This window comes from Pan troglodytes, chromosome 16 (assembly GCF_028858775.2).
Source record: "Pan troglodytes isolate AG18354 chromosome 16, NHGRI_mPanTro3-v2.0_pri, whole genome shotgun sequence".
Classification (NCBI taxonomy): domain Eukaryota; kingdom Metazoa; phylum Chordata; class Mammalia; order Primates; family Hominidae; genus Pan; species Pan troglodytes.
Window position 1 is genome coordinate 65,307,363 of NC_072414.2, and position 25,223 is coordinate 65,332,585.

Genomic DNA, 25,223 nt, shown 5'->3' on the forward strand with positions numbered 1-25,223 from the left:
GACAGGAGGCCTAGGCCAAAAGCCCTACCACTGGGGCGGCTGGCCTTTCTGATCTTCAGTTTCCTCACTTGACACATGAGGATCATAAATCTTGCCCTGTTTCTCTTGCCAGCTAAGTATGGGGAACCGAGGAAATGTTACTAAGACAACTTGGTGGGGAGGGAGGTAGGTGTAGGTGTGTGTAGGTGTGTGTGTGTGTGTGTGTGTGTGTATAAATATATATATATTATAAATATAAATAACATCTATTTATTTATTTTTTTGAGACGGAGTTTCACTCTTGTTGCCCAGGCTGGAGTACAGTGGTGCGATCTTGGCTCACTCTGCAACCTCTGCCTCCTGGGTTCAAGCAATTCTCTTATTTCAGCCTCCCGAGTAGCTGGGATTACAGGCGCCCACCACCACGCCTGGCTAATTTTTTGTATTTTTAGTAGAGACGGGGTTTCACCACGTTGGCCAGGCTGGTTTTGAACTCCTGGCCTCAAGCAATCCACCCATCTCGGCCTCCCAAAGTGCTAGGATTACAGGCGTGAGCCACCGTGCCCGGCCAGGAGGGACACATATTAAACAGTTCTTCTGCACCAAGCTTCATGCTAAGGCTTTATAAACATCAGGTACAACTTATACCTATTTTGCAGATAAAGAGACTGAGGCACAGAGAGGCAAAGTGGACCCAAAGCTACATGCTAGGCAGTGTGGAGCCGGGATTTTAACTTGGGTCTTAAATGTGCCATTCCACTACACCGGGGTGGGACAGCCCACACTGTGCTGGGGGCCAAGAGAGCTAGCTGGATTCTGTCCCAGTTCTACCAGAGGTCTAACTGCATGACCTTGGGAGAGTCACGGCCCCTCTCTGTCAGCATAAGTAATGTGAATTTTCCAAGCCAAAGAGAATTTCTGCCATGGAGGGACGCTGCCAAACTGGCGCACACACTTCTCCTATGGCACGTGCGTTCATGACGCCTCTGACCTGAATCTGCCCGTGCCTCTACCATCAGCCATAGGTGCTGCCAGTCGAGGCCCAGGCTGCTGCTGGGGGTGAGCATGGGGGGCTTCATGTCCTGAACATGGGAACTTCTGCCAGGCAAGCAGGGGGTCCCGGAGGCTGGGAAGTCAGCCACGCGGCACAGGGATGGAGCGGGAAATGGCCCTCCATGGAAGCTTGTCCCGCCCACAGGTGGCAGGACTCCAAGGTGGGCTGTCTCACAGAGAGAGTAGGCCCTCCAGGCTGGCCTGCCTGCCGCTGCTGCCAAGTTGTGTAACTTGGGTGGGTGGCAGACACAGACCGAAGCACTTGGCAAGGTCAGCTGCTCTTCCCCCCAGCAAAGCCCTTAGCTCCTCTGCTGCAGATGACTGCTTCAGCCCATGGATGAGTGAGGTTTGTTCACAATGCAGTTGGCCCGCCCAGTTCTTTTTCAATGTTTTATTTTCCTCCTGTAGCCAGTGTTCACAGCCCCTATGATCCCTTTACAGTTTCTGAGCACAAGACTCCAGCTTGCCCGCGTGATTTCACTCTCTACAGCCAGCGGCCGCACCTTTTGTCAGAGGCTTGCCCGGGCTGCTGGAAACTGCTTTGGCTGTGAGTGCTGAGGGCTGGCAGTGCCTTGAACCAATGACTGACAGGTAAGGGGATATAAACATTCCAACTCCCTTGCCCTGACTGGGACAACTCCAAGGTGTGGCGCACACTATCCTCAGATCCCATAGGGCTGAGGCAAACAGCCATCCACAGGACACCCTCCAATGTCCAACCATTGCTTGGCTTCCTGCCTTTCCCTGTCCCTCTCCCCAGTCCCCTTACCAGATTTTCCTGGGAATGCATCCCCAAAACATCCCTTTCATGCAAATCTTTGTCTCAGGTTCTGCTCAGGAAGAACCCAAACTAAGAGAGTTGCCAAGAAAATTTGTATAAAAATCCAGATTTCCATTTCTCATAATGCTATAGATCTAGCAACCCTGGGCCCATTCCCACTTGACAAAAATTAGCTGGAGCTGCATAGAGGCCACCCAATATAACGGAGATGTTCTCTAGTTCTTCTCATCCACCACACTGTCTACTGTCCCCCAACTGGCCCTTTTCACCCATCCCTATTCCCTGCCTGTCCCCAACAAGTTTATGGGTTTACAAACCCTACAACATAATGCAGTGGTTAATAATGTGGGCTCTAGAGGTGATCAGCTTAAGTTCACATTCCAGGTTCACAAATTACTAATCATGCAACCTTGTATAAGTCACTTAATATTTCTGTCTGTTTCTTCAGGTGAAAAATGAGTATATACATGTACCTATATGGTTCCCTCTATAGCTGTTACACACTTCATTGAGATACTGCATGTAAAGTATCCAGCACATGATAAGAGGTCAAGAACTTACTAGTATTTGTCCTCTTGGAGCAGGTGTGCCTGCCACAATCTGACAGCCTATGTTCAATTATCTGAGGTTCCCTGCCAGTTCCTCACTCCCTCTGTGGGGAGTGGCCTTTCCCCCAAGAGCTTTGCACTGACCACTTACCTCTTCCCACTGGTGAATATATCGAATGAGGCGGGAGAGGCGTAACAGGCGTAAGAGGCTGAGGATCTTCGTGAAGCGGACAATGCGCAGGGCCCGGGCAGTCTTGTAGACCTCCGAGTCGATGCGTGTCTCCACAATGAGGAAGATGTAGTCCACGGGGATGGAGGAAATGAAATCTACCATGAACCAGCTTTTCAGGTACTTCATTTTAATCCGCTGCGGGTCCAGGATGATCTCTGTGTTGTCCTCCACCACAATCCCTGTGCGGAAGTTGAGGACCAAGTCGATGAGGAAGAATGTGTCTGACACCACATTGAAGACAATCCAGGGTGTGGTGTTCTCATCCTTGAAGAAGGTGATGCCCACAGGAATGATGATCAGGTTTCCCACCATCAGCAGCAGCATGGTCAGGTCCCAGTAAAATCTGCCCAGAGACACAGGGGTCAGTTGCCAGGAAGAGAGACAGGACAAGTTACAGACTAAGGGAGGAAGATCTGAGGGACAGCATCTGGGACAGAGAAGTCTTGGGAGGTTCTGAGACAGGAAGACAGGCACATGGGTACCAGGGCAAGATGTGGAGATTGGCACAGGGAATGACACAATAAGAGGCTCTTCATTCACTAAGGATACCCTCCGTGCTGCCCTTCTGTGAGTTTCCCCGAGCCCCAACAACAAGCTTCCTCCTCCCATCCCCAGCCCGCAGTAAGAGTCAGGCTGAAAAGCAAATCAGTGACACTCAGAGAGAAGCAAGAGGCTGTTTTAGCAAAAGGAGCAGCTCACCCCACACCACCCCAGGCTCAGGCTAGGCTGCCCCATCCTCCCTGAGGGTCAGCTGTGGCTTGAGACGGGCTGTCAGGGAGACATTCCACAGACCATGACCAAAGAGCAGGGGAGGTACAGACATGACTCAGGTGCCTGGAAGGCAGGAGGCCCAGGCTCCGGCCCCAGCTTTGTCATCAACATGCTATGTGACATCCGGAAGGGCCTCCCTATTCTGGGCCTCAGTTTCCTCACTGTGTAATGAGTCCTATCATTCTGATCTGGCCCTCTCCCAAACTGGTTCTCTGGCATCCACCTTTAGTCCATCCCCTATAATCAGAAAATGTCTGACCATCTCCTTCCCTCAGAGGTTTGCATCCTAACATGGGGGTGTGGAGGGGGAGAGATAGCTTCAAAACAAGAAGAATTAATGGGGGGATTTCAGGCACCAGTGAGATACCACTCAATGTGATAGAAAGAGACAGCCCAGGGCTTCCAGAATCATTTCTCCTAAGGCCTCAGGCACCTTCAAGTCATTTGTAGAGGGAGCCTCAGGGCAAAGCCTTGGAGAAGTTGAGCAGCATGAGGAGGAGGCACAACACCAACTCACAGGTCTGTGCTGGGTTTCTCCCAACTCACCAAGCAGGGGGCCTTCTGGAGTGTGGAAACAACACAGGTGGCCAAGACCCCAATCAGAAGGCATGGCCAGTTATTCCCAGGGACGCTGCCCAAGCACCAGCCATCCCAGGGCTGGCCCCAAGACCAAAAACTTGCACTGCAGAGCTGTTTCCCTCTGCTATTAATTTAGACATTTACACAATAACAGATAAAGGTATTAAGTCAGGCAGAAATAAGCATGTCTTCTCCCAGGAGAAATAACCTTTTCACCATCTTTGATTCTTTACTACAGGGAAGCCAGGAGGAAGGAAGTGGGAAAGAAAGAGATAAGCTTTCCTCGAGTCTTCAGAGGGTCTCACTGTAAACCAAAGTGCCCCTGCCTGCAGAGTTCCAGGTTGCAAAGAAATTACTTCATAGCAAATTGTTTGTTTGTTTGCCAGACTCAAAATGGGGCTGTGAGTCAAGGAGAGGGTAGGGCCTGTTTTGCTGAAGGTGGGTGAGATGGCTGTCCTGCATCACACTGTGTGGCAAAGGGCAGTTTCCAGAAAGTCAGCTTTCTGCAGCTCCTTTGAAAGCCAAGCTCTTCAGGGCCTCAAGACAGGGCCTTATGGGGGATAAGGCCGGATGCCAAGAGGCCAACTTCAGCTCCTCTCTACCCCATGACCCACCACTCCTTCCTGTGGCCCCAGTACCCATATGCCAGCTGAGAGAACCCAACTAAGGCCTGAGGACCCATCCTCAGCTTCACACTTTACTACAAAGAATGCAGCACACCTGCTAATGAGTCATGGGCCCCAGGAGGATGGTTTCAGCATCTATGGGGTGCCCTAGAGCCATGCATGCTCTACCCAGCCACATAGACCTCACTCAAAGACAGCTGTGTACACTCATTAGATGCCACAAGCAGGTATCCCCATTCACACACACAGTGCACAAACACCCCTCTATACACTCTGCTGTCATCCCTCTTCATTTAATCTCTTGGGAAAAACAAAAGAAAACAATTTTTTTTAACTGTGCATAGAAAGGCCACTGAGGGCTATGTGGCCCTCTGTACATAAAGCTAATAATACACCCAGGCTGGAGGAGTTTCTAAAATTAACAGAGTGGGTGCAAGGCGGCTGGGAATGCTGACTCGGGCGGGCCTGCCACTCCAACGGGTTTCTACACTCTCCCCAGCTCTAGTTCCCTCAATTACAGTCCAAATTTGAGAGAGTAATTAACAGGAGAATGTTTGCATTTCATGGTCTTCATAAAACCAAATTGCATAAGGCAAAAACACCCATTTCCTCGCACTCTGACTAATGGTTTCAATCTTGAGCTTCCAGATGCTCAGGGATATTTCCAGCACTCGATCTGGGCTGGGGTCGGGATCCTGGATCATTCTTTCCCACAAACCACTACCCTGGAACATCACAGAGCTGCTGGAGAGACAGTATAATATGGTGGGAGGAGGGATGGGCCTGAAGTCAGGGTTCGATTCCTGCTCCATGGTTTACTAGCAAGTCACTTTACCATGCCACACCTCAGTTTTCTTATCTGCTCAATGAGGATAACCACAGTACCTGACTAGCAGCACTGTCATAAGGAGGAAATCAATTGATTTCTGTCAAATGCTCTGACCTATGCCCAGCTACGTTATGAAGTGAGTAAATAAATCATCAAAATCAATAAATTTGCAGGAAAGAGGTAAGAGGGAGGATCAAATCTCCCAGAGAAGAGCCAGAGCAAAACATCTGCTGGGAGTGGGATCACAGAGGAGCCTGTAATAGACCCAGGAAAGCCAGTAGCAGGAGGCAAGCGCTACAGAGTCCCTCCAGCCATCAGATGACAGACCTATTTGCCTCAGTACACAGATGCCCTCACCTCCAGAGACTCATGGTCTGGTCAGAGCACAAGGCTTGGATAGAAGGCAATTGGCAGTGGTGTAAGAAACCATCCCTATGAGCCCAGGTATCCGTAAAAAGCCCAGGTATCCATAAAAATGGGATCCCGGTGGCCTAGAAGGGTGAGGCCGGGAAACTGCTTCTGGAGGAGGTGAGAGGAGTTGGGTTTTGGGAACTGCCGTTGGCTTCTGGACTACCTTTCCTTACTCCTTGCCAGATGCTTGCACAGGTCTCCGAAAGCCAGGCCCTGCCAGAGCTAGATATGACGTTCAGCACCACGGACAGCGCCCAGCACACCTGCCAGCCGCGTTCCAGTGGGTTTAGCCAGGGGAAGGTGGCAACAGCTTCTACACTGGCATCCTCAGCTTGCTGGCCCCTCTACATTTCCAATCCTGCTGGTCGAAGCATCTCAAGTGATGCCTTAATATCTCTGAGCATTTTTACTGGGGGCTCCTTGGTGACTGAAAAGTCTTTATTCATAAAGACCCCAAAACACGTCACATGTATAGAGCACTTACTTGGGTTTTCCATGCATTACTTCATTTATCCCTCACACCAGCACTGTGGCTGCTGTTATTTTACAGATGATGATCTTGAGGCTGACAGAGAAGTGTCTGCCCTAGACTACACAGCTAGTGAGGGACAGACACAAGATTAGGAGAAGTCTCTGGGACTCCAGAGTTTGAGTTCTTGGGGTTGTGGGTACCCTAGAGGGATGTGGGAGGCAGATATGCCTTTCTGACACCTTTACATCACGGTGGAAAGGCAGCCTACCACAGCAGGTGTGGCCCCTGCCCCAGAGAAAAAAGAGAAGAGAAGACTGCAAAGAGGATTTGGGGGGCCCATGCTCCTGATGCTAGGGCTGTCTGAGGTAGAAGAAGTAGCACACCTCTCAAGTGCTGAAGGCACCCTGGCCATCAGCAATCACTCGGTCACGGTCACACATGTCCTACAGAAGGGAAAATGAAGGCTCACAAAGGAAGGAAGAGTAACATTTCCAAAGCCTCAAGCTGGATGCCCAATGCTCCCTTATCACCTGGCCACCCCGAGAATCACTCATGAATAAATCTCACAATCCAGGGTGTGAATCCATGGTGGTGGGTGTAATGCCCTGACAGGAAAGCAAGGGGCAGTCAGGCTCAGATATCCTGGAGTTGGCACGTGCCTGAATTAGGGGCCCTAGTCTCTCCAAATCCAGAGGATCCTCCTCCAGCCCAGTGCCCTTTAGGTTAACAGGAGTCCTGGCCAGCAAGACACCAACTGGGCTCTGGGAGCCCCAGCAGCCCCAGGCTTCCAGACCTGTCTTATCTCAATCCTTACTTCCTACCTGGACCAATGGGTCCACCCAGGCAGGCAGGTGGCCTCTCAGCAGGAAGAGGCAACTTATAGGCTGACACTGGAGGGGCAGGTCCCATATGCAGAAAGAATGGGGGATGGCAAAAAGCCAAGCAGCCCATTACACCGATATCTGGAAATTTCATGTTTTGGTGTGAGAGGAAGTTCATAGCCTCAAGGGAGCTGAGGAAGACAAGACAGGAGGTGGCTGATCCTGAACTTGGGGACTCAAGGACAAGACTAAGGGCCCTCTCCTTCCCTGGAGGCCAAAGAGGATGGGAACGGTGACAGAATGGAAGTAGGAAAAGTGGAGGTCCTAGCTAGGGATGACCTCCTTCAGCCTCTTCTTGTCCACACACACCCATGCTTGCCTTTGAGGACATATGCACATATATACATGCATGCACATGTGCACATGCACAGACACGAACATGCGTGCACACACGCACACACACATGCACACCCACATGCAATACCATGAATACATTTTTTGTAAACACGCTCTTGCCTTTTGCCCTCCTACTTGCATCCATTTTTACACATGCATACTTTCTTGCATACATTTTGGCACAAATGATATCCACTGGGAATCCTGTCAGCTGGAAGAAGAATGTCATTGTTTTGTCATTAAAATATTTTCCACCTTTCAAGCTAGCTCTTCAACTCTGACCACTGAAGCCTCTGCACAGCCTGAGTCTTGGTTTTAGCTCCTAAAACACCATGGGTTCATGGAGGACAGGGACCTTGTTTCAGACACCCATGTCCCTGCAGTACTGACTGTAGCCCGTGGGTCTCCACGCTTTCTCCCAGGTGAGCAGCACACTCAGTGCCCCATCTGTTACCCTCTCCAACTTTGCAGACAGCTCCCACTCAGTGCCACTCCCAGCACCAGACCTGCATTCTTACCTGCCTGCAAAATGCATCCACCTGGAGGGCCTGCTGTCTCCTACAGCCAACGACTCCAGAGCTGAACTCAGCATCATCCTCCTCAAAGCTGAATGGCACAGTTTGCATTTCAATAATCTAGGCTCAAAACCTCCCAGCCATCCCTTACTGCTGCCTCTTACCTCCCACCCGCCCCTACAGCAACACCCCCAGCAGTCACCATGTCTAGTCTAGCTGCTTCCATGATGGCTTCTGCATCTGTCTCTCACCTGGACCCTTGCCCCACCTCCTTCCTGGTCTCCAGCCTCCATTCTCCTTCTCTCCAACTCATATGCCCTCTGGGTTATCTTTCCCATTCCCTTGGTTTTCCAGACCCAGCAAAGATCCTGACCCTGAAAACAGTGAGAATGGAGGAGGATGGCAGTCAATACTTTTTGGACACTTACCATTTGCCAGGCACTAATCTGAGTACCTTATCTGGACTACTTTATTTAATCTTCATTAAAAAAAACCCCTATGAGGTAGATACTACGATTATGCCCATTTTACAGATGAGGAGACTGAGGTACAAGGAGTTGAGAGATTTGCCATATATGGTGGGCCAAGTATTCAAACCCAAAGAGTCTGACTCCAGAGGCCTGCTTTCTAACCACTCCACAGAAATATCAATCTGGCTGGTGGTATTTTATTACTCCCAAACTCTGTCCCTCTCCAAGCTCCTTGTCTCCCTCCCAGCTCTCTCTCCTGTGCTCTCTTCCATGGCACCTGCATCCTTAACTTCTTCACTCCCAGACCCCACTGCCTCCCTGCTTAAGTGAACCCTAGTTGTGTCCTAAGGACATCACTCTTCCAAATCCCTCATACCTCAGAGTCAGGGGTGAGTCAGCATCCTCCCCTCTCCCTACTGCTGCTACCTCCTGCCTGTGGCAGAAATGTCTACAAGATCTTTTGGGTATCCTTGTCATTTGCTGGCCATCCTTCCAGCACCCATCTGCCATCCTCAAGGACTTTGGCAATGCTGGCACCTGGGTCACAACCTCCCATTCCACTCCAAATCCTGTGATCGTCCTGGGTGACTTCTACTCCATATCATTGACCCAGACAACACCTTGGCCTCTTGGTAGCTTGCCACCCTGACTCTAACAATCCCACCTCAATGGTCCATTCCAAAGCACACACTTGACCACGTCACCACCTCCAGGTGCTGCATCTCTGCAGTCCTCTTGTACACCCTGCCCTTCTTTCCTGCCGGCTCTTCTATTCAGTTGCGCTGCACCTGTTTTTCAGAGTCCTGGGAATATCCAGTCTGCTGACTCCTCTGATCCTCTCATCAGAACCCTCCTACATCCTCCCAACCACCCTTCACCCCAGACACGATGGTCCAGCTCATTCGCCTCTCTAAAACCAGCGCCTTTAACTCCCATGCCCCTCCTCCTGGCACCGTCATGAAATCCCAGCCCCAGGCAAGGACCACCATCAACCCTTTTCATGTTCACATGGGAGCTGTGTAGAGAATCCCACAACCTCAGACCAGTCCTACTAAATATCCAAGTTTCTTAGCTCCTCGTGCCTCAATGTCATCATCATGGCCTCATTCACAGCCCTCATCTCTGTCCCCTGATCCTTCCAGGAGAACCTAGTAAACTTTCCTGCCCATTCCCCATAGCTGGTAGTTCAAATTAATTCCTCTCTCCTCAAAGCTCTGAAACCACCACTTTTTCTCTCAGAGTCAGTAGATAATACCACTTTCTACGTCACAGAGAAAAGCAAAGCCGCCAGTGTCCCCTTCCTCTTTCTGCCACCTTGAAGCATCTCCCCAATCCCATCTCCTCTTCCCAGTCACAGGGAAATCAGCAGCTCTTCTACCTGCCCTTTTGATACCATCCCCATTTTCCTCCCCAGGGACCTTAATCTACAGAAGATTCCCTCTCTCTTCCATCTGTCTCTCTCCACTGATCCTTTCCCATCAGCTTTTCCTTTTAAGCTCTCTAAACTTAAAAAAAAATCCCTCCCTGAACCCCTGCTGTCTTATCTCTTACCAAGCTCCTTGAAGGAGGTGTCACCGTCCCCACACTCTCGCTTTCGTGCCCCTCACCCAGCGCTCCTCTCCACTCCACTTGATCTTAGCCAAAAGGCGGAGAAGCGATGCTGCTCTCCACTCCTCAGCACGTCACCAATATGCACCCTGCTGCTAAATCCAATGGTCACTTTCCAGTCCATTTCCTCCCTGGCCTTTAGCATCATCTGGCCCTGTAGACCATTCTTACCTGCAGACAGTCTCCTCCTTGGCTTCCAAGGTGGCCCACTCCACTGACTTTTCTCTGTTCTCACTGCCTCTCCTTTCCCTTCCCTTGAACGGCCTCCTTTCCCTCGGCATGACCTTTCCATGTTTTTGCTCCTTGGGGCCCTCATCTCTTCCCACTCTATGCACACTTTCCAGGTGATTTCACCGACTCCCATGGCCTTGTTATTCTGCTGCCTTGTAAACCATACCCCTCTCTTGAACTCTAAACCCATGCATCCACTTGCTGACTACATGTCTACAACTGGATGTCCCATGGGAACCTCACCCTTGCCATATTCAGACAGAGCTTCACAGCTTCCTCCACACTCTTGTGCTCCCAGAAAATGGTACCACCAGGCATCCAAAAGTATATCCCAGAAACCTCAGAGTTATCCTCAACTCTTCTATCTCCCTTGCCTTCCAACACTTCATCACACTGGATCCAATGTGTCCCATCAACCCACCATGGGGACTACTCCAACAGCTTCCCAGCTGAGCTCCTGGCCAGTCCAGGACCTCACATACCTCAGGGTCAGGGCTGGGGCCAGCACCCTCCTCCAATCCACTCTCCACACTTTGCTAAGCCCCAAATCCTTCTGCGCTTCCCATCACCTCTTAAGTGAAATCCAAATTCCTCACTGTTGTCCCCAAGGCCTTTCCTGGCCTGGACTCTGCCTCCTTCTCCTGCCTTGATGCTCCCCATTCCTCTCCTTGCACACTCTGCTGCAGACAGACTCAGCAGCCTTCGGTGTCCCCAGCGCATGGTGCTTTCTTTGCCTCTGGGCTTTCCTACATGCTGTCATCTCTGCCTGGAACTCTTCTCCCCACTTGTGCCCACCTACCCCCCTTGGTTCACAGGGGGCATCACTTCTCCTGGGAAGCCTTCTTTGTATCCTAGGAAATCCGGTTAACTGCCCCTCACAGGTGCTGCCCTGGCATAGTACTTATCATGTTATAAGAAACTGTGTGTGTGACAGTCTAACTTGCCATCACTGACTCTCTGAAGTCAGCACAGTACCTTTTATATGGTAGGTCCTCATAAATACGTGAATGGGTGGAAACATACGAATGAGTGGATGGGGGATGGGTGAACAGATGAGTGCATGCCATGCATGCCTCAGGAGTGCGTGCCAAAGGCTGAGTGGCAGGGAGCCCAGCAGAAGCCACATGATGCGGGCAGCCCTCAGAAACAGACTCCTTCCCACCAGGCTTCCACAAGCCTCCGACAATCAGGGAAGAACTTAGCACATCCAAACCCCCAAGACTCACAGCAACAGCCCTCAGCAGGTGGTCCCACCCAGTGCTGAGGATCATGGTGGAAAAGTGACAGAAAAAGAGCGGAGGCATTGAAAGTGGGGGAGAAGGCAGGTGAACAGACATGGGCCAGAAGAAACAGGGGGCCTGGGGTCTCTGACAGGATGGGATGAGAGAGAGCTGGTCAGGGGACCTTGTGGCTAAAGACTGCAACCAGGGCCCTGACTGCGTTTCCAGCCTGAGCTGTGCAGGCGGTGGGAGCAGAACCAACCACCCATAATAAGCCTCTCATTATGGGCACACCCCCTTGGCCCTCCTCTACCCCACCTCCACCACAGGGGATTTTAGAAGTTCTCCCTTCTTCCCAAATAGGCCTAGCAGTGAGACTCAGGAGCCCTGAGGAGGGGATGAAGGAGGCAACTCCACTGCTCTCCCGGAATCCCCTCCATTCCCCAACCAGACAGACCCAGGAGGAGTCTTAGGGCTTCCCCTACTGTGAGCTCCCCAAGGGCAGAAATGATTTCTCTTCCTTTTCCAAGATGGGAACACACAGTTGGGCAAGGGATGGGGAGGAGTCTCAGTAACATTATCTTATTGTTAAATGGATGGATGGACAGATGGATGGATGGATGGATGGATGGATGGATGGATGGATGGACGGATGGACGGACGGACGGAAGACTGTTGCCAGAAGAAGAAAAGACTGCCAAAGATAAAACAAAAAAAGAATTCACTAAATCATTAACATTGATGATTTCTAAGGGTGGGAATATATCGTGACTCTGAGTTTCTCCATTTCACCTTTCTACATTTTCCACCTTCCCCAAAACAGGCAGATATTACCTTTATAATCAGAAACATTCATCTACCTTTAAACAACGGCCAGCGCCCTGTGCTGTGAGGGTCCTCTAACATGTGTCAGGGGAAAGACACGACCCTGGTCCCCAGACGGCTCCTAAGTGGTCAGCAGAAATATGTGGCAAAGTCATTGCCGTGCCCGGGAGGTCAGGAAGAGAAGATGTTTTGGAGATCAATGATGAAGGTGGAGAGAGGGCGGTTGTCTGAAGGGCAGGTGTAATAGGCAAAGGAGGATAGCTTAACATCACACGCATGTCAGTCCATGACACAGACACGTGACACGCATGAGGCTGCCTTTCCTGCCTCCCCTCCTCACACCTTGATAACTGTTTGAAAGCACCTATTACTCCCCCTCCACACCCCCTATCTGTCTAGCTCCTCTTTACCATTCTCTGAGGCAGAGCCACTGTCACCCCCTTCACCATCCCATACCCTAGAAGGAGCTGCCTCTCTGGTGGTGGGGGAATGTTTTGTCCCAGGGTGAGCAGGAGTCCTCCCTGCCTGTGTCCTGGGGCTGGCATCTTAGCCTCCCCCTGTACCCTGAGGGTTGAAATCACCTCCCACAGCCTTCTTGAGCCAGGCTGGGTGCTCAGCTCAGGTCTCTGGAGGGAAATATAGCCCCACCCACTGCCCAACCTTCCTGCCCAACCTCCCCTCACTGTTCTTCCCTGACCCCAGGGTCTCCCCACAATAGATAAATTGCTGTCTTCCTCCCACCCCCGCCTGGCCACTAGGGCTCTATTTTTAACCCACCTCAAAAACTCTGACTCAGAATCACAGGGCTCCCAGGTAAGCTGCTCCCTTGGCTGCCTAGGGCTGCCTCAGACACAGTCCGATTTAGAGCCAAGGGCATCTGGGGCTTGGTTTACAGGCGGGTTGTTTGGATTTGGGTGTACCTTTATTTTCCAATTTTTCTATGTTTATCAATATTTGAGGAACAAAGTTTGTTTCGTTTTGTTTTTCTTTAAACCCAATGATGACCCTTTACCCCTGCCTCTTCTAAGGTACCTCCCCATCCTGGGCTGAGGTCCTGCCTGTCATGATGCAATGAGAGCTGGCCTCAGCCTCTCCCCAAGAAGGTGAGCTGTGTGAGGGCGACAGCTAACCCAGTCTTCTCTTCTTGGCCTGCGATCCTTCAGCCATACAGCACGGCGCCCCTCACACTGGAATGTGCATACACATCACCTGGGGACTTTCTGAGCTGCAGACTTGGTGGACTTCAGTCGGCTGTGGGGTGGGGCCAACATCTGCACTGTTAACAAGCACCCAGGTGATGCTGAGACTGCTGGTGCAGGGACCACATTTCGGTGTGGCCAGGCTATTGTAGATGTGCGGTGGCTAGGTGCTCTGCTGTGAGGCCTTGGGCAAATCACTTAACCTCTCTGAGCCTGTTTTCTAATGTGCAGGATGAGAACATTAATCCCCACCTCACAGGAGTCTAGGAAGACCAAATGAGATAATATTTACAATATGCTATATGGCATAAATACTCAATTCAAGTGGGCCATTATCCCCATCATCATCATCCCCATCATCATCATCATCATCATTCTATGGCCATTAAGATGCAGGTCCTGGCCTGAGAGCTAGGAGGATCCTGAGGGACACAAATGGTCCCACCTCAAGAAGCCCTCAGTATAGAGGATGGACAGACCCACCCCACAGGGGAGCTGAAAATCCAGGCCAGCTCCATGGGCAGATGGGGCCATGAGCCAAGGGAAGGGAATAAGAGGGTTGATGCAGAATCTCTGACTCTGTATCCCTTAGGCTGGGGATGGCCAGAGGGGAGGAGAAATTCAGCCAGGCTTGCTCCAGAAAGGAGCAGGGGGCAGCATGCCCTGTTGGGTACTAAAGCCTCAAAGAGGATGCAGGCACCCAAGTAGGTCCACTGGTCAGGAGACAGCACTGTGGCTAGAGGCCAGGGGTTACAGGAAAGAGGCCCATGCTATGCGATGGAAGGTGTCTGGGTCAGGGGCCTGAGATTCTCAAGTTCTAGTCCTGTCCCTGTCTCTAACTTGCTGTGTGACCTTGAATAAGTCCCTTCCTCTCACTGTCTCTTCCTCAGTTTCCCCATTGGCACAACACGAGGATGGAGCTAGACATCTCTAAAGATATGCTGAGTTCCATGAATCTCTGCAGTGCAGAGGCTAAAGAGGTCAGCCAAGGGCAGCTGGCCAGATCGACAGCTCACTCACGGAAGAACGCGCATCTCAGGGAACCCTGACACCTCAGCTCCCAGCTCTGAAGAGAATGTGGGAGACATCCTGAATGCCAGCTTGAGAACTCAGGGCTCTTCCAGAGTACATGAGGGGCTGGGAAAGTTATAGAGGAAGAGAATTCCTTGAGAAAGGGACTGCAACCGCACCTTCTCAACAGCACAGTGAGAACAGGCCTGGGCAAAAGAAATATTTTGAGATGAAAACCCATTGTTTATCTGATGGGCTAATTCCTCCTCTGCAGACACTATGTTGCATATGCAGAAACACACCAGTGAACATGTACATGCACACACACACACACCGCCAAACTGCACAGCAGGGGACATCTGCTCCGCAGTGCTCCAAGTTGCCCGGATGCATGTTCCCTCAGGCCAGGGCCTAACCTCTCTGTGCTTCACCCAGTGGACAAGACCACTGGGGAAGATGGGGGAGGTAACAAGCAGTTGGAGAACCTCTCAGTCAAGCTTACAAGAATCAAAGAAGGCTCCAACACCACTCCCCCAGGAACCTTCTGTCCTCCCACTCAGGAGATTGGAGCAAAAATAGAACATTGTTGTGGAGTAGCACGGGAGCACACCCTCTGGGGAAATTAGGTGGGAGAGCTCACCTGCTCACACAGGAAGGCACTGCCAGCAGCGGGAGGAAACAGGCTTGAGGGGCAACATGAAGCACTGGAAATGGATTTGGGGCAGAACGTCTTTGTTTTTTGTTTTTTTGTTTTTTTTGAGATAGGGTCTCTGTAGCCCAGGCTGGAGTGTGGTGGTGCAATCTTGGCTCACTGCAGCCTCGACCTCCCTGGGCTCAAGCCACCCTCCTGCTTGAGCCTCTGGAGTGGCTGGGACTACAGGCACACACTACCATGCCCAGCTAATTTTTCTTTCTTTTCTTTTTTTTTTTTTTTTTTTTTTTTTTTTTTGTAGAGGTAGGGTCTCTCCATGTTGCCCAGGCTGGTCTTTAACTCCTGGGCTCGAGTGATCCTCCTGCCTCAGCCTCCAAAAATGCTGGGATTACAGGAGTGAGCCACAGTGCCTGACCCGGGGCAGAACTTCTTAAGGCAGGCAGCATTGGTCATAGAAGGGGCTAACAAGGAGGCCATAGGAAGGCTTCCCTATAAAGAGTAGCTAAATACTGACTCTGCAAGGGTCTACACCATCCCTTTTTGATGGGATGGAGCTTGGGGCCAAACAACAAGGATTCTCTGGGGCATCTGGGGACACAGAGCTGGAGGGAACGTGCTGCCTTCTCTCCAGGAAAACACAGTCTAACAAGGAAGGTGAGTGGGGCCATGTTCTCTGAGGTCCCTTCTGGCCTCAGAATTTTATGATTTTGACTCCTCACAACCCACAAGGAAAAAAAAGGTATAAAAGCTCCCTGGAGAGGGAGGCCTATTACCAATGGGGTTGGATATTGGGCTAAGAAGGCAGGATTTTACCCTAAGCTCTGGGGAGCCACCGTAGGACTAAGGCAAATGCAGAGCAATCAGAGAACTGCAGGCTGTTAGTGCAGATGGGGGCTTGGGGATGCCCAGCTCATTGGCTCCCAAAGTGATGGAGGCAGAATCACCTGGGTGCTTCCTAAAACTCTACCTGCCCGGCCTCACCCAGGGAGCCCAAACATCCATGATCACATAAGCACCCAGATGACTCTTCAGCGGCTGCCAATTCAGGCTTTGGGATCTTGCTAACACCCAACCCCTCTCTGGTCCCATTTTCAGAGGAGGAAAGCAAGACTCAGAGAGGTGAGGCCTCAGTTAAGTCCACACAGCTGGGCAGCACAGAGCCAAGTCTTCTACTAGTAGGATTCATAGGCTTGTCCCCTAGACTCTGTCCCCAGGAGCTACAGAGCAACCCAACAGGATGATGATGCCCCAGAGCCTCTGGGACACGTTGAACAGCTTTTCCTGTTTCCTTCCTCTGCCAATCCCAGAGTAGATGATCCTGCTGGCCTGTCCCACAGGGCCCCTCCACCCACAGTCATCTAGTGTGCCCTGCAGTCTGCATGGGTCCTCACACTCTGAGCTCTTCTGAGGCCAGGTCTGAGCTTCCAGGAGGGGACTGCTCCCTAGGAGGGGAGGCTGGGAGGAGAGCATGGTTGAGGCCCTTTCCCAGATGGCATTTCAGTTCATTTTCATTAAGCTCCTGCTGCATCACTTCCCGGGAAGGATGCCCCGGAAACAAAGAAAAGAAAGCCTGGCCTCCATCCACGGAGGCCATGACCTAATGGAGGGAGGGCCTTCAAGAGGCCTCACCAATATGATATAACGTGCCAGGAAGACCCCCAGCCCCGCTCCCCAGGACAAGGGCCGACAAAGCCTCCACAAAACAAGGCCCCTAGGTAAGAGATCTTCCACGTGTCCCTGGCCCCCAGGGACTGCAGAACTCTAGGATCATGACTGGCTGGACCTCGGTGACAGAGCCAGAAAGAGGGAGGGAGATTCTCAAAAGCTCTACTGGTCGGCAGCGCTGTCCCTGCCCTGCTGGCTCTATTTGTGCTAATGGGGTCAGGATTCAGGACTCAATACCTATTTGGCCAATTAGCTCTGCTCTCTTCAGCCTCATACTGAGGCCCGACCCTGGACACTGAGAGAGGAGAGGAGCTTGCTGAGGTCACCCAGCAGAACAGGATGAGGGTCAGGAGGGGAAGCTGAGGGTGGGAGGGGTGGGCAGTTCTGGGCAGGCTGGCTCAAGATGGAGGACCCAGGGCTCTGGGGCGGGCCGGCCCCCACACTGCAGGAAGCCAGGCCCCAGGGGCAGTCTCCCCTGCTGGACCAAGTTTCTTCTAAAAGGTGCTAATGGCATGAACGGGACCTGTGGACCTGAGGGTCTTTCCTGTCTTTGGGGAAAGGAACAAGTGCCCTCACATCCTCTGAAGATACTGGAGGTGGGAGAAGCCCATGGCTGACTTTGGCATACAGTGGCTGGGGACTCACATTAATCATTAACAGGGGCTGCTCTAGCCTCCAACGGGGAACTGCAGGGTAATTACTTCTGGGCTCCAGGCCACACGCTCAGTGACATTATTGCAGGCAACACCTGCCTTCTGGGCCTAGTAAGGCAGGAGAAGCGAGTCTTCTCAAAGGCTGTGCACCTAGGACCAGGGTGCACACATACACACTGGCAAACACACCACACGTACTCAGATGGCAGCACAGGCAGCCCACTCAGAGTCCTCAAGGGTGAAGGGCAGGGACTAAGGAGTACAGGTTAAAGGAGGCAGGTTCTGAATAAGCAGCCCCCAGCACCTGCCAACACCCACCCCAGCCAGGCGGCCCTTAGCTTAAGCTTCCAAGAAAGTGCACAGAGTGGTTCTCTCTTTCCTTCAGATCCAGCTCAGAGTCACTTCCTCCAGGATGCCTTCCCTGACCATCAATCCATATTGATCTATTGCTCATCTGCCCTCCCATGAACCAGAAGTGGAACCCTACTCTCCATTTTGCCACCTCCAGCACCCTTAATAGTGAAAGCAGTCTTGGAATGGGTGATATGGTATTCTGGAGGGCATGACTCCCTTAGCTTGCCTCTCTCCAAGCCCAGAGGATAATGTATTAGCCAGCCCCCATTATGTATTAATTTCTGAAAGCCTCGTTCACGCAGACATAACACATCCACCCACACAGATAAATGCTTAGACAGACACAAAATCATCAGCAGCCAATTATCAGGCCCCCGCAGCTGCCGTGATCAGACCTGGAGGCCCCGCTGCTTGCTCTGCAATTTGTGGTAGCCCAGAGCTGGGGGAGCAGTGGGTGGAGGGAGTCCCCCTATCCAGCCGGCACGGCTCGAGGTCCAGCCCTGACCCTGAGGGCACCTGAGCTTGCTGCCTGGCTGAGAACACCAAACACCAGCCCCAAACGATGAGAGAGCAGAGTTGGGTGGGGAGCTGTCACGTGTGAGATTTGGTGGCTCTGGCGTCGGCAGTGGTGGCTCTGTTGTTTATTTATAATTTGTACTTTACCTCCCAGAGAGGACCAGAGGCAGCTGGCTCAGATACTAAGAGGTGTAGGAGCTCAGGGAACTTAGGGAGAGCTTCCTAAAGGGGGGCGGGGCACGAAGGTAGAGTCCCGAGCCTTGGTACCTCAGCAAGGGCACCGAAATTGGCTCAAAGGCTTTGCACAAGGATGCCAGTTCCTGACCCTAGACCAAACCCTTCCCTTGGCCACAGACTTAGCCCTGACCCCAGCCACGGACTGAACCCCAATCCTGGTTACACACTGAGATCCGACCATTGTCAGAAGCTGAGTTCTAGCCATGGTCACAGAATAAGCCCTGATTCTGGTCACACACTGAGTCCTAAACCACAGATCAACCCCACTTCTTGACTTTTCTGAAGTCTATCATGAATAGATCACGTGACCATTTCTCTGGTGGATCAGAGAAAGATACCACTGGACACTTGCCCCTTCTCCTCTGAACCCCAATCACCGCCATCCATGAACAGGGGCATTAATGGCACCCGGATATGGTCCCCAAACCCCAAAGGTCTCTAGCAGTCAGGACCTGCCCAGGAAGAGGAGGTGAGCTGGCATCCCAGCCCAGCATCCTCAGAAACAGCATCCCCAGATCTGGGGTCAGGACAGCATGTCCCAGCCACCAGACTCTGCATCTTCAGAAAGGGGAAGACTCCCTTCTCATGGGAGCAGCTTAATTTTGATGGGATCCTGAAAATATCTATCATCCCAGAAAGATATGTATGAAGCTAGAGTGACAAGAAAAAGCTCCAACTGATAGGACCATTCAGGAAAAGCCTTCCCTGTGAACCCTCTGGCTGCGAAGCTGGGGGTGGATTTAAGCTTGAAGACCTTTGCAGACAAGACGTTACACAACCCACTTGGTCTCTGGTTTCGCCTCTGACATACTCTGTGACCTTGAGCCAGTTGCTCCCCATCTTTGCTCCTCTACTCCCCATCTATGAAACAAAGGCTCCAGGCCAGGGGCTTGCTAAGGCCTCTCCAGATCTGATATTCTGACACCTGATCGATTTTCTGTGCCTGCTGACTATCCCTTTCTGAGCCCCTCCTCGACGTTTTAATTCTCAGGAGAATGTTTTCTTGAATTACTTGTGTAATTAAATTTTTTAAACACTAACATAAAAGAAGGAGGAATGTCAAATTCCAGTTCTGATATTCATGGCTGCATGATTTGGGGGACCTCTCTCTCTCTCCTTTCCTCGTCGGAGGCTTATCTGTAAGTTGGGGATATAAAACTATTTGGAGGCCATCGTGAAGAATAAATGAAATGGGAGATATAGAGCTTCTAGCACAGCCTGGCACATGGTAGGTGCTTTGTAAATGGTGGTTACTGATCTGTGAACCCACCTGGCTTTAGTCTCTGTTGATTTGAGTCTAGGGCTGTAAACTCCGAAGCCTACAGGGGTCAGGCAGCTAAATGGCATGAATGACGTGGCTGGGTGTAAGACAGTGGCCTTAGCGACAGCTGGGGACCTGCACAACTGCAGAGCAAAAGCCAATGTAAAGGAGGCAGCCTCTAGTGTCTCCTTCAGCTCCCCGCTGTGGAGTGGGAATGTGGGGCCAGGGCTGCCAGGGTTTCCAGTTTTTCAAGAGAAGCCCGAGAGCCATATTTTCATGTTGTATCTTTCCATTTAAAAACATTGGCTCAGATTTGTTATGACACACTATGCTGGCCAAACAGAGCACATCTGGGTGCTGTATGTGGTGCAAGGGATGCTGCTTGGCAACCTCTGATCGAAGTACTGCCCAGTCTTATCTTGAGCGCCCACGGTGACGGGGAGCTCACCACCTCTCTGTGCTGCCTCCCACCTCAGATCCGAGTGGGTGCTGATGGTACAGTGTCTCCCAGTGCCTTCCTAGCCCTTGGGACTGCAGACTTCTAGGGCCCTGGCAATGCCTCCTCAGTAAAGAAGCCTAGCTGGCAGAGAACATCCTCTCCAAAGCCAACACAATGCCCCTGCCCGCCCATGGCCCTCTCTGTCTGGGAAACGTGAATTCTTCAGCATCCCCTGGGCGAAAGCAAGACTGTCTGGCCGGCCTCAGTAGCCCTTCTATTAATTAGCAACTGGCAGTCGCAGCTTTGTAAGAGCCCTTGAGCCAAGTGAGTCTGTGCAGGAGCCGGCTGCCTCCTCGGTTCTAAGACAAGCCCCCAGGGGACTGGGGCTGGACCTTCTGCTCTGAGTGAATTCCTCCACGGTGGTCAGTGTTGTGGCAGGCACAACGGCCACTCAGGCTGCTATGACACTTGTCAGCCCCATCATTTGTATGGAAGCTAATGCCTTTCAGGGTAGGAAGGGGCAGGGAGAAGTGACAAGCAAGCCGAGCCCCCAGGGGAGGCTGCTGGCCATAGCCTGGGGCAGGGAAGGAGGATATAAGATTGGGAAGAAGGCCTGGATGCCTCTGTCCTCCTCTCAGCTGGCCCCTGTCAGAGCCACTGGCTCCCCTGCTCAGTCACCTCTGCGCTCATACCGACATCTGCTCCTTTCCAGAAATCTCATTGCAATGCAGCAGTCACAGTACTCCCTGCGCCTTCTCCCCAGCCAGGCCCACCCCTCTGGCCCTTTGGATGGGAGAAAAGCTGCAAAAGTGGTGGGACAGGATGGATTAATGAGGGTCCTCTGACCACCCAGCTTCTTCCTGTTCACACCCATCCCAAAAGCCAGCATGCAGGACCAGCAGCGTCCAAGCAGCAGTGCAGGAAAGGAGGAAGAGCAAGCTATGAATCCCACATCCCCACGCTGGCAGGCAGACCTCTGTGACTTGGCTCAGCCCAGTTCACAGACTTCACCCTGCCATGCTGAGCTTGGGGATAGAGGCCACAGGCTCTGAGGCCAAAGAGATAAAACGGAGCTCTGCCCTCAGGGAGCTCAGTTTGGGAGCTTGGGCTAAGCATGGAACAAGCGCATGAACAGTAACCTCAATACTCCAAGCATGGTCCTGGTCTGGACACCAGCCACATTAGCAATCTTTGGGCGCTTAATGAGAAATACAGCATCTCAGGCCCCATCCAGACCTACTGAATCAGAATCTGTATTGAACAAGATCGCCGGGTGAGTCGGATGACATTACAGCAGGACAAGCTGCATTGTAACAAACACAGAGCTCCGTCCAAATGCCACAAGGTGGTCAGCCAGGAAGAGATGGATGGTGGCCAGGGTGGCCTGAGAGAGCATCCCACAAGGCCCTGGGGACACTGGGCCCTAAAGCATGGGAGAGGAGGGTGGATGGACAGGGAGACAGGTCAGCACAGTTGGAAACTCCCTATGTGAGGCAGGCAGCTACCTGGCAGCCCAAAACCCTCGAAGCTCACAGCAGCTAAGGGAACCAGTGTGGGAGGGCCAAGCAGGGGAGAAGGTAACCCCCATCCTTATCATGTAGCCACCAGACCAGGAACTTGAGCCTTGCAGCAGGGAGAACCTGGAGCCGAGGCCTCTCTAGCCAGGCAGTATGGGGATCCTGGCCCTCTGCCCCTATCGGGTTTTTGTGCATCCAGCATCCTGGAAGCACCTCGGTCCTGAGCTCCAGCAGCCCCTGCCTTGTCAGGTGGGACACATCTCATCCCCAGAGAGAGCCCTGCTGCCCACTGTGCCAGCTGATAGCACAGCCCAGGCAGCTCACCTTGGAATTCCCCTCTGCAACTAGGCACCCTTCCCCCTCCAACACAGCCTGCGGCTCCTTTCCGCCTGGCTTTGCACACTGAGAGTCCTAACAACATTCCTGGGTAATGGCCCCAGGAAAGCCCAGCAAAGAAGGGGCCTCGGAACCCCCAGACCCAGAGTCAGGCTGCTGCCTCTTCCTCCTTGCCACCTCCTGCCAGAACAGTCCTTTCCAGGATTCAAAGTGAGAAAGGTGGGAGCGGGTAGGACTGAGGAAATAGAAAAGAAACCAGTCCCCAGGCAGAACCCCTTTTCCCCCCTCAGGCATCTAACTCTGAGCCCTGTTTTTGTTTCCATCCTGCTGGCAATGGGAGGCCCAAGCCCCAGATTGCAGAGGGACCCCCACTGCCAGGCTCCAGAGAAGGTGAGTGTCTGCCTCTCACCAGGCCCAGGCTCTCTTCTGGGATGGCCTAGAGAGGGGTTCACAACCTTGAGCTCCCAGATGGTCCTCAACTTAGGGGGCCACAGACACCAGAAATTAAGTGCCACACTCTATGTGTCTGGACACCCAGGTATCCTTCTGGATGGAGTAAAATGTCTGACCCCAAGAAGGTTCACAACCCCTGCTTCAGCCAAGGACAGAGGCCCTTGTGATCTTCCCAAAACCAAGGAAAGGAAGTTGTGAGGACAGGGGAGGTGTGGTTCACAACAGCATCACGGCTCCTCTGACAGCTCACTGCAGCTTCTCACCTCGGCGGGGCGACCACAGTTATACAATTTGTGCTTGACATGGCAACAGGCAACAAGATTCCCATTTTCTAAATGGGAAAACTGGGGCTCAAATAAGGCTCATAACCCACACAGGGCTCCACAGCAGTCAGGGTTGGGGAGGTGATGGGAGGTGAGTAATGGCAGTGACTGGGTGCCAGTGACCAGCAGCAGGAAGTCAGCTCAGGACACCCCTGGGACCTGCTAGGCCACTGGCCCAGTTTCCAAGATTTTGGAGCCCAGCTCTTTCTGCCCCAAGGAAAGGACACTTTAAGCACCCCCGTCTTCCCTTCCTCATGGCTTCAGGAGGCTCAGTCTAGGAGAGGGTAGGGACAGGGGGATGAGAAAGGCCAAGCTTCTGCCTGCCTCCATTATTAAGGCTGAGCCAGCTTTGGGGGCGCAGCAGCAATCCCAGAACTGACGTTCCACACAGGGACTTCCCCACCAGCTTCCACATCCACCCACACAGCCCCCAGACACCCACTCAGACAGACACCTAGATACACACACCCAGGCTGACTCCCTGAGCCTGACCAGCTTCCAGGAACACAACCAGCTACATCTGCACTTGGGGTTCCATTTCCTTTCTCTCCTCTTAGAAAAACAAGATTATCCAGTACCTATGTTTTTTGTTGTTGTTGTTTTTCCAGGTTCTCCAGGACACAGCTTGTGTGGAAGGAAGGACCCATCCAGGACCCAAGAGCCCAGCCAGCCTCGGGGAGGAGCCCGGGGAGCTATGTCCTGAGGGGCTGCAGCATCCTGGCCTCTTCCCTTAACACACCACAAATACAAGTTTCAAAAGGCAGATGGGGAGTTGGAGGGGAGGGGAAGCCAGAAAAGCCCAGGGAGCCTGGGGAAGCCATGGCGGTGGCCAGGGCATGGTTTCTTTTCTATTAGGGGGTGGGATCGGGGGCAGGTAGAGTAATGAGAAGCAGAGGTAGCCCAGAAAAGCCTATGATTAGCCATGGCTCAGGTTATGCTGGTCCCTCAAAGCACAGCCCACCCTTGCCCTGGAAAAGGCACCCAGCCTTCCTCCCCCAGCAATGGGAGATGCCGGAAGCAGCCCATCACAGCCAGCCCTGAACTCCAAACCGCAAACTCAATCTATCATGGTTTGCTGGCAATTCTTTATTAAACCAATTCTGCTGGATCAATGCTTCCTGCCCGTCAAAATGATGAATAAATCCTCGACTAGCCTGAGCAATGCTTGCAGAAGCTCTTGCGAAGCCTGAGGTGGGCAATGGCGATTGGCTACACATAGAGGCCCAAGGCCAATGGCTAAAACTCTAGAGACCAAGGCTGGGGGTGCTGGTCGGGGTGCGGTGGGTTAGGTGGGGTTGAGTGGTGGGTTTTCTAAGCTTAGAAGAATTAGCTAGGCTCTTGCCTGTTTGACATTCTAAGGATGACACTAGCTGTTTTGGCCTAGAAGCAGGAAAGGTATGGCCACCGCTCCTCCAGACACACTCAGATGGTCTTTCTTGGATTTCTTTCCTTACACCCCACCCAGCTCCAGACAGCTACAAGGCTGTGCAAAGAGGACGTGCCACTTGCAGCTACCAGTCCCTGTTGCTTGTTGCACAAACCCAAATTCAAAGCCCACTCTGACCCTTTTCCTATTGCCCATTTCACAATTCTGCTGTATCCCCGCTTCCCTATCCCCACACCCTCTCCTGCAGCCATGTCCCAGGCAGCCTGCAGTTAGTGGGAGATTCTGCAGCAGGGGGACTGCAGACAGACATACCAGAATGGGGTAAGACCAGGAAGGGGAAAAGGATCCTATCTGATGAAATCAACCCAGTCCTCACGCTCCACCTTCTAAGGTAAGGGAGATAGGAAGGGCCAGGCCCAGCATCCAAAAGGTCCCCGGCCAATGCTTGCTGCTGAGGGAGGCTGGGCATGCCTGGGGTTGGCCTCTTGTAGGCTCCCCAGGCAATGGGCTTGGTGATGAGAACCCTGAACAGATGCTTTCTGACAACAAAAACAGCAGGGACCTGGGCAAGGGCGGGGAGGGCCCTTCAACAATCTCAAGGGGTTGGTACTGGAACTGCCTATCACCACCACTGAAGAGTTGAGAGACAGGAGGAAAAACCCAGGACACCCATGGGGGTGGAGGAGACATAGCTCCTGCTCACTCCTCTCTAGCTCGGCCCGGGATCCTCAGGGCCCAGTACTGGCCAGAGGCAAGCCCACTCTTCAGGAACCTGGCACTGGGAACCCAGACACCGTTCCTGATGGGAGGGTCCCACATTTGCTCACACAATTTAATGACTATGGCTGTCTGT

The 25,223-nt window shown here is 52.3% G+C and overlaps 1 protein-coding gene across 2 annotated transcripts in view; it reads right to left on the reverse strand.

Moving 5' to 3' along the window:
• Positions 1 to 25,223, reverse strand: part of HCN4 (hyperpolarization activated cyclic nucleotide gated potassium channel 4) — a 49,136-nt gene that overhangs the window by 21,051 nt on the left and 2,862 nt on the right. For both annotated transcript variants that reach the window (XM_016927172.4, XM_063795259.1), the window contains exon 2: positions 2,513 to 2,936. In XM_016927172.4, the coding sequence (XP_016782661.1) occupies positions 2,513 to 2,936 (424 nt within the window). The remainder of the gene's footprint in view (positions 1 to 2,512; positions 2,937 to 25,223) is intronic.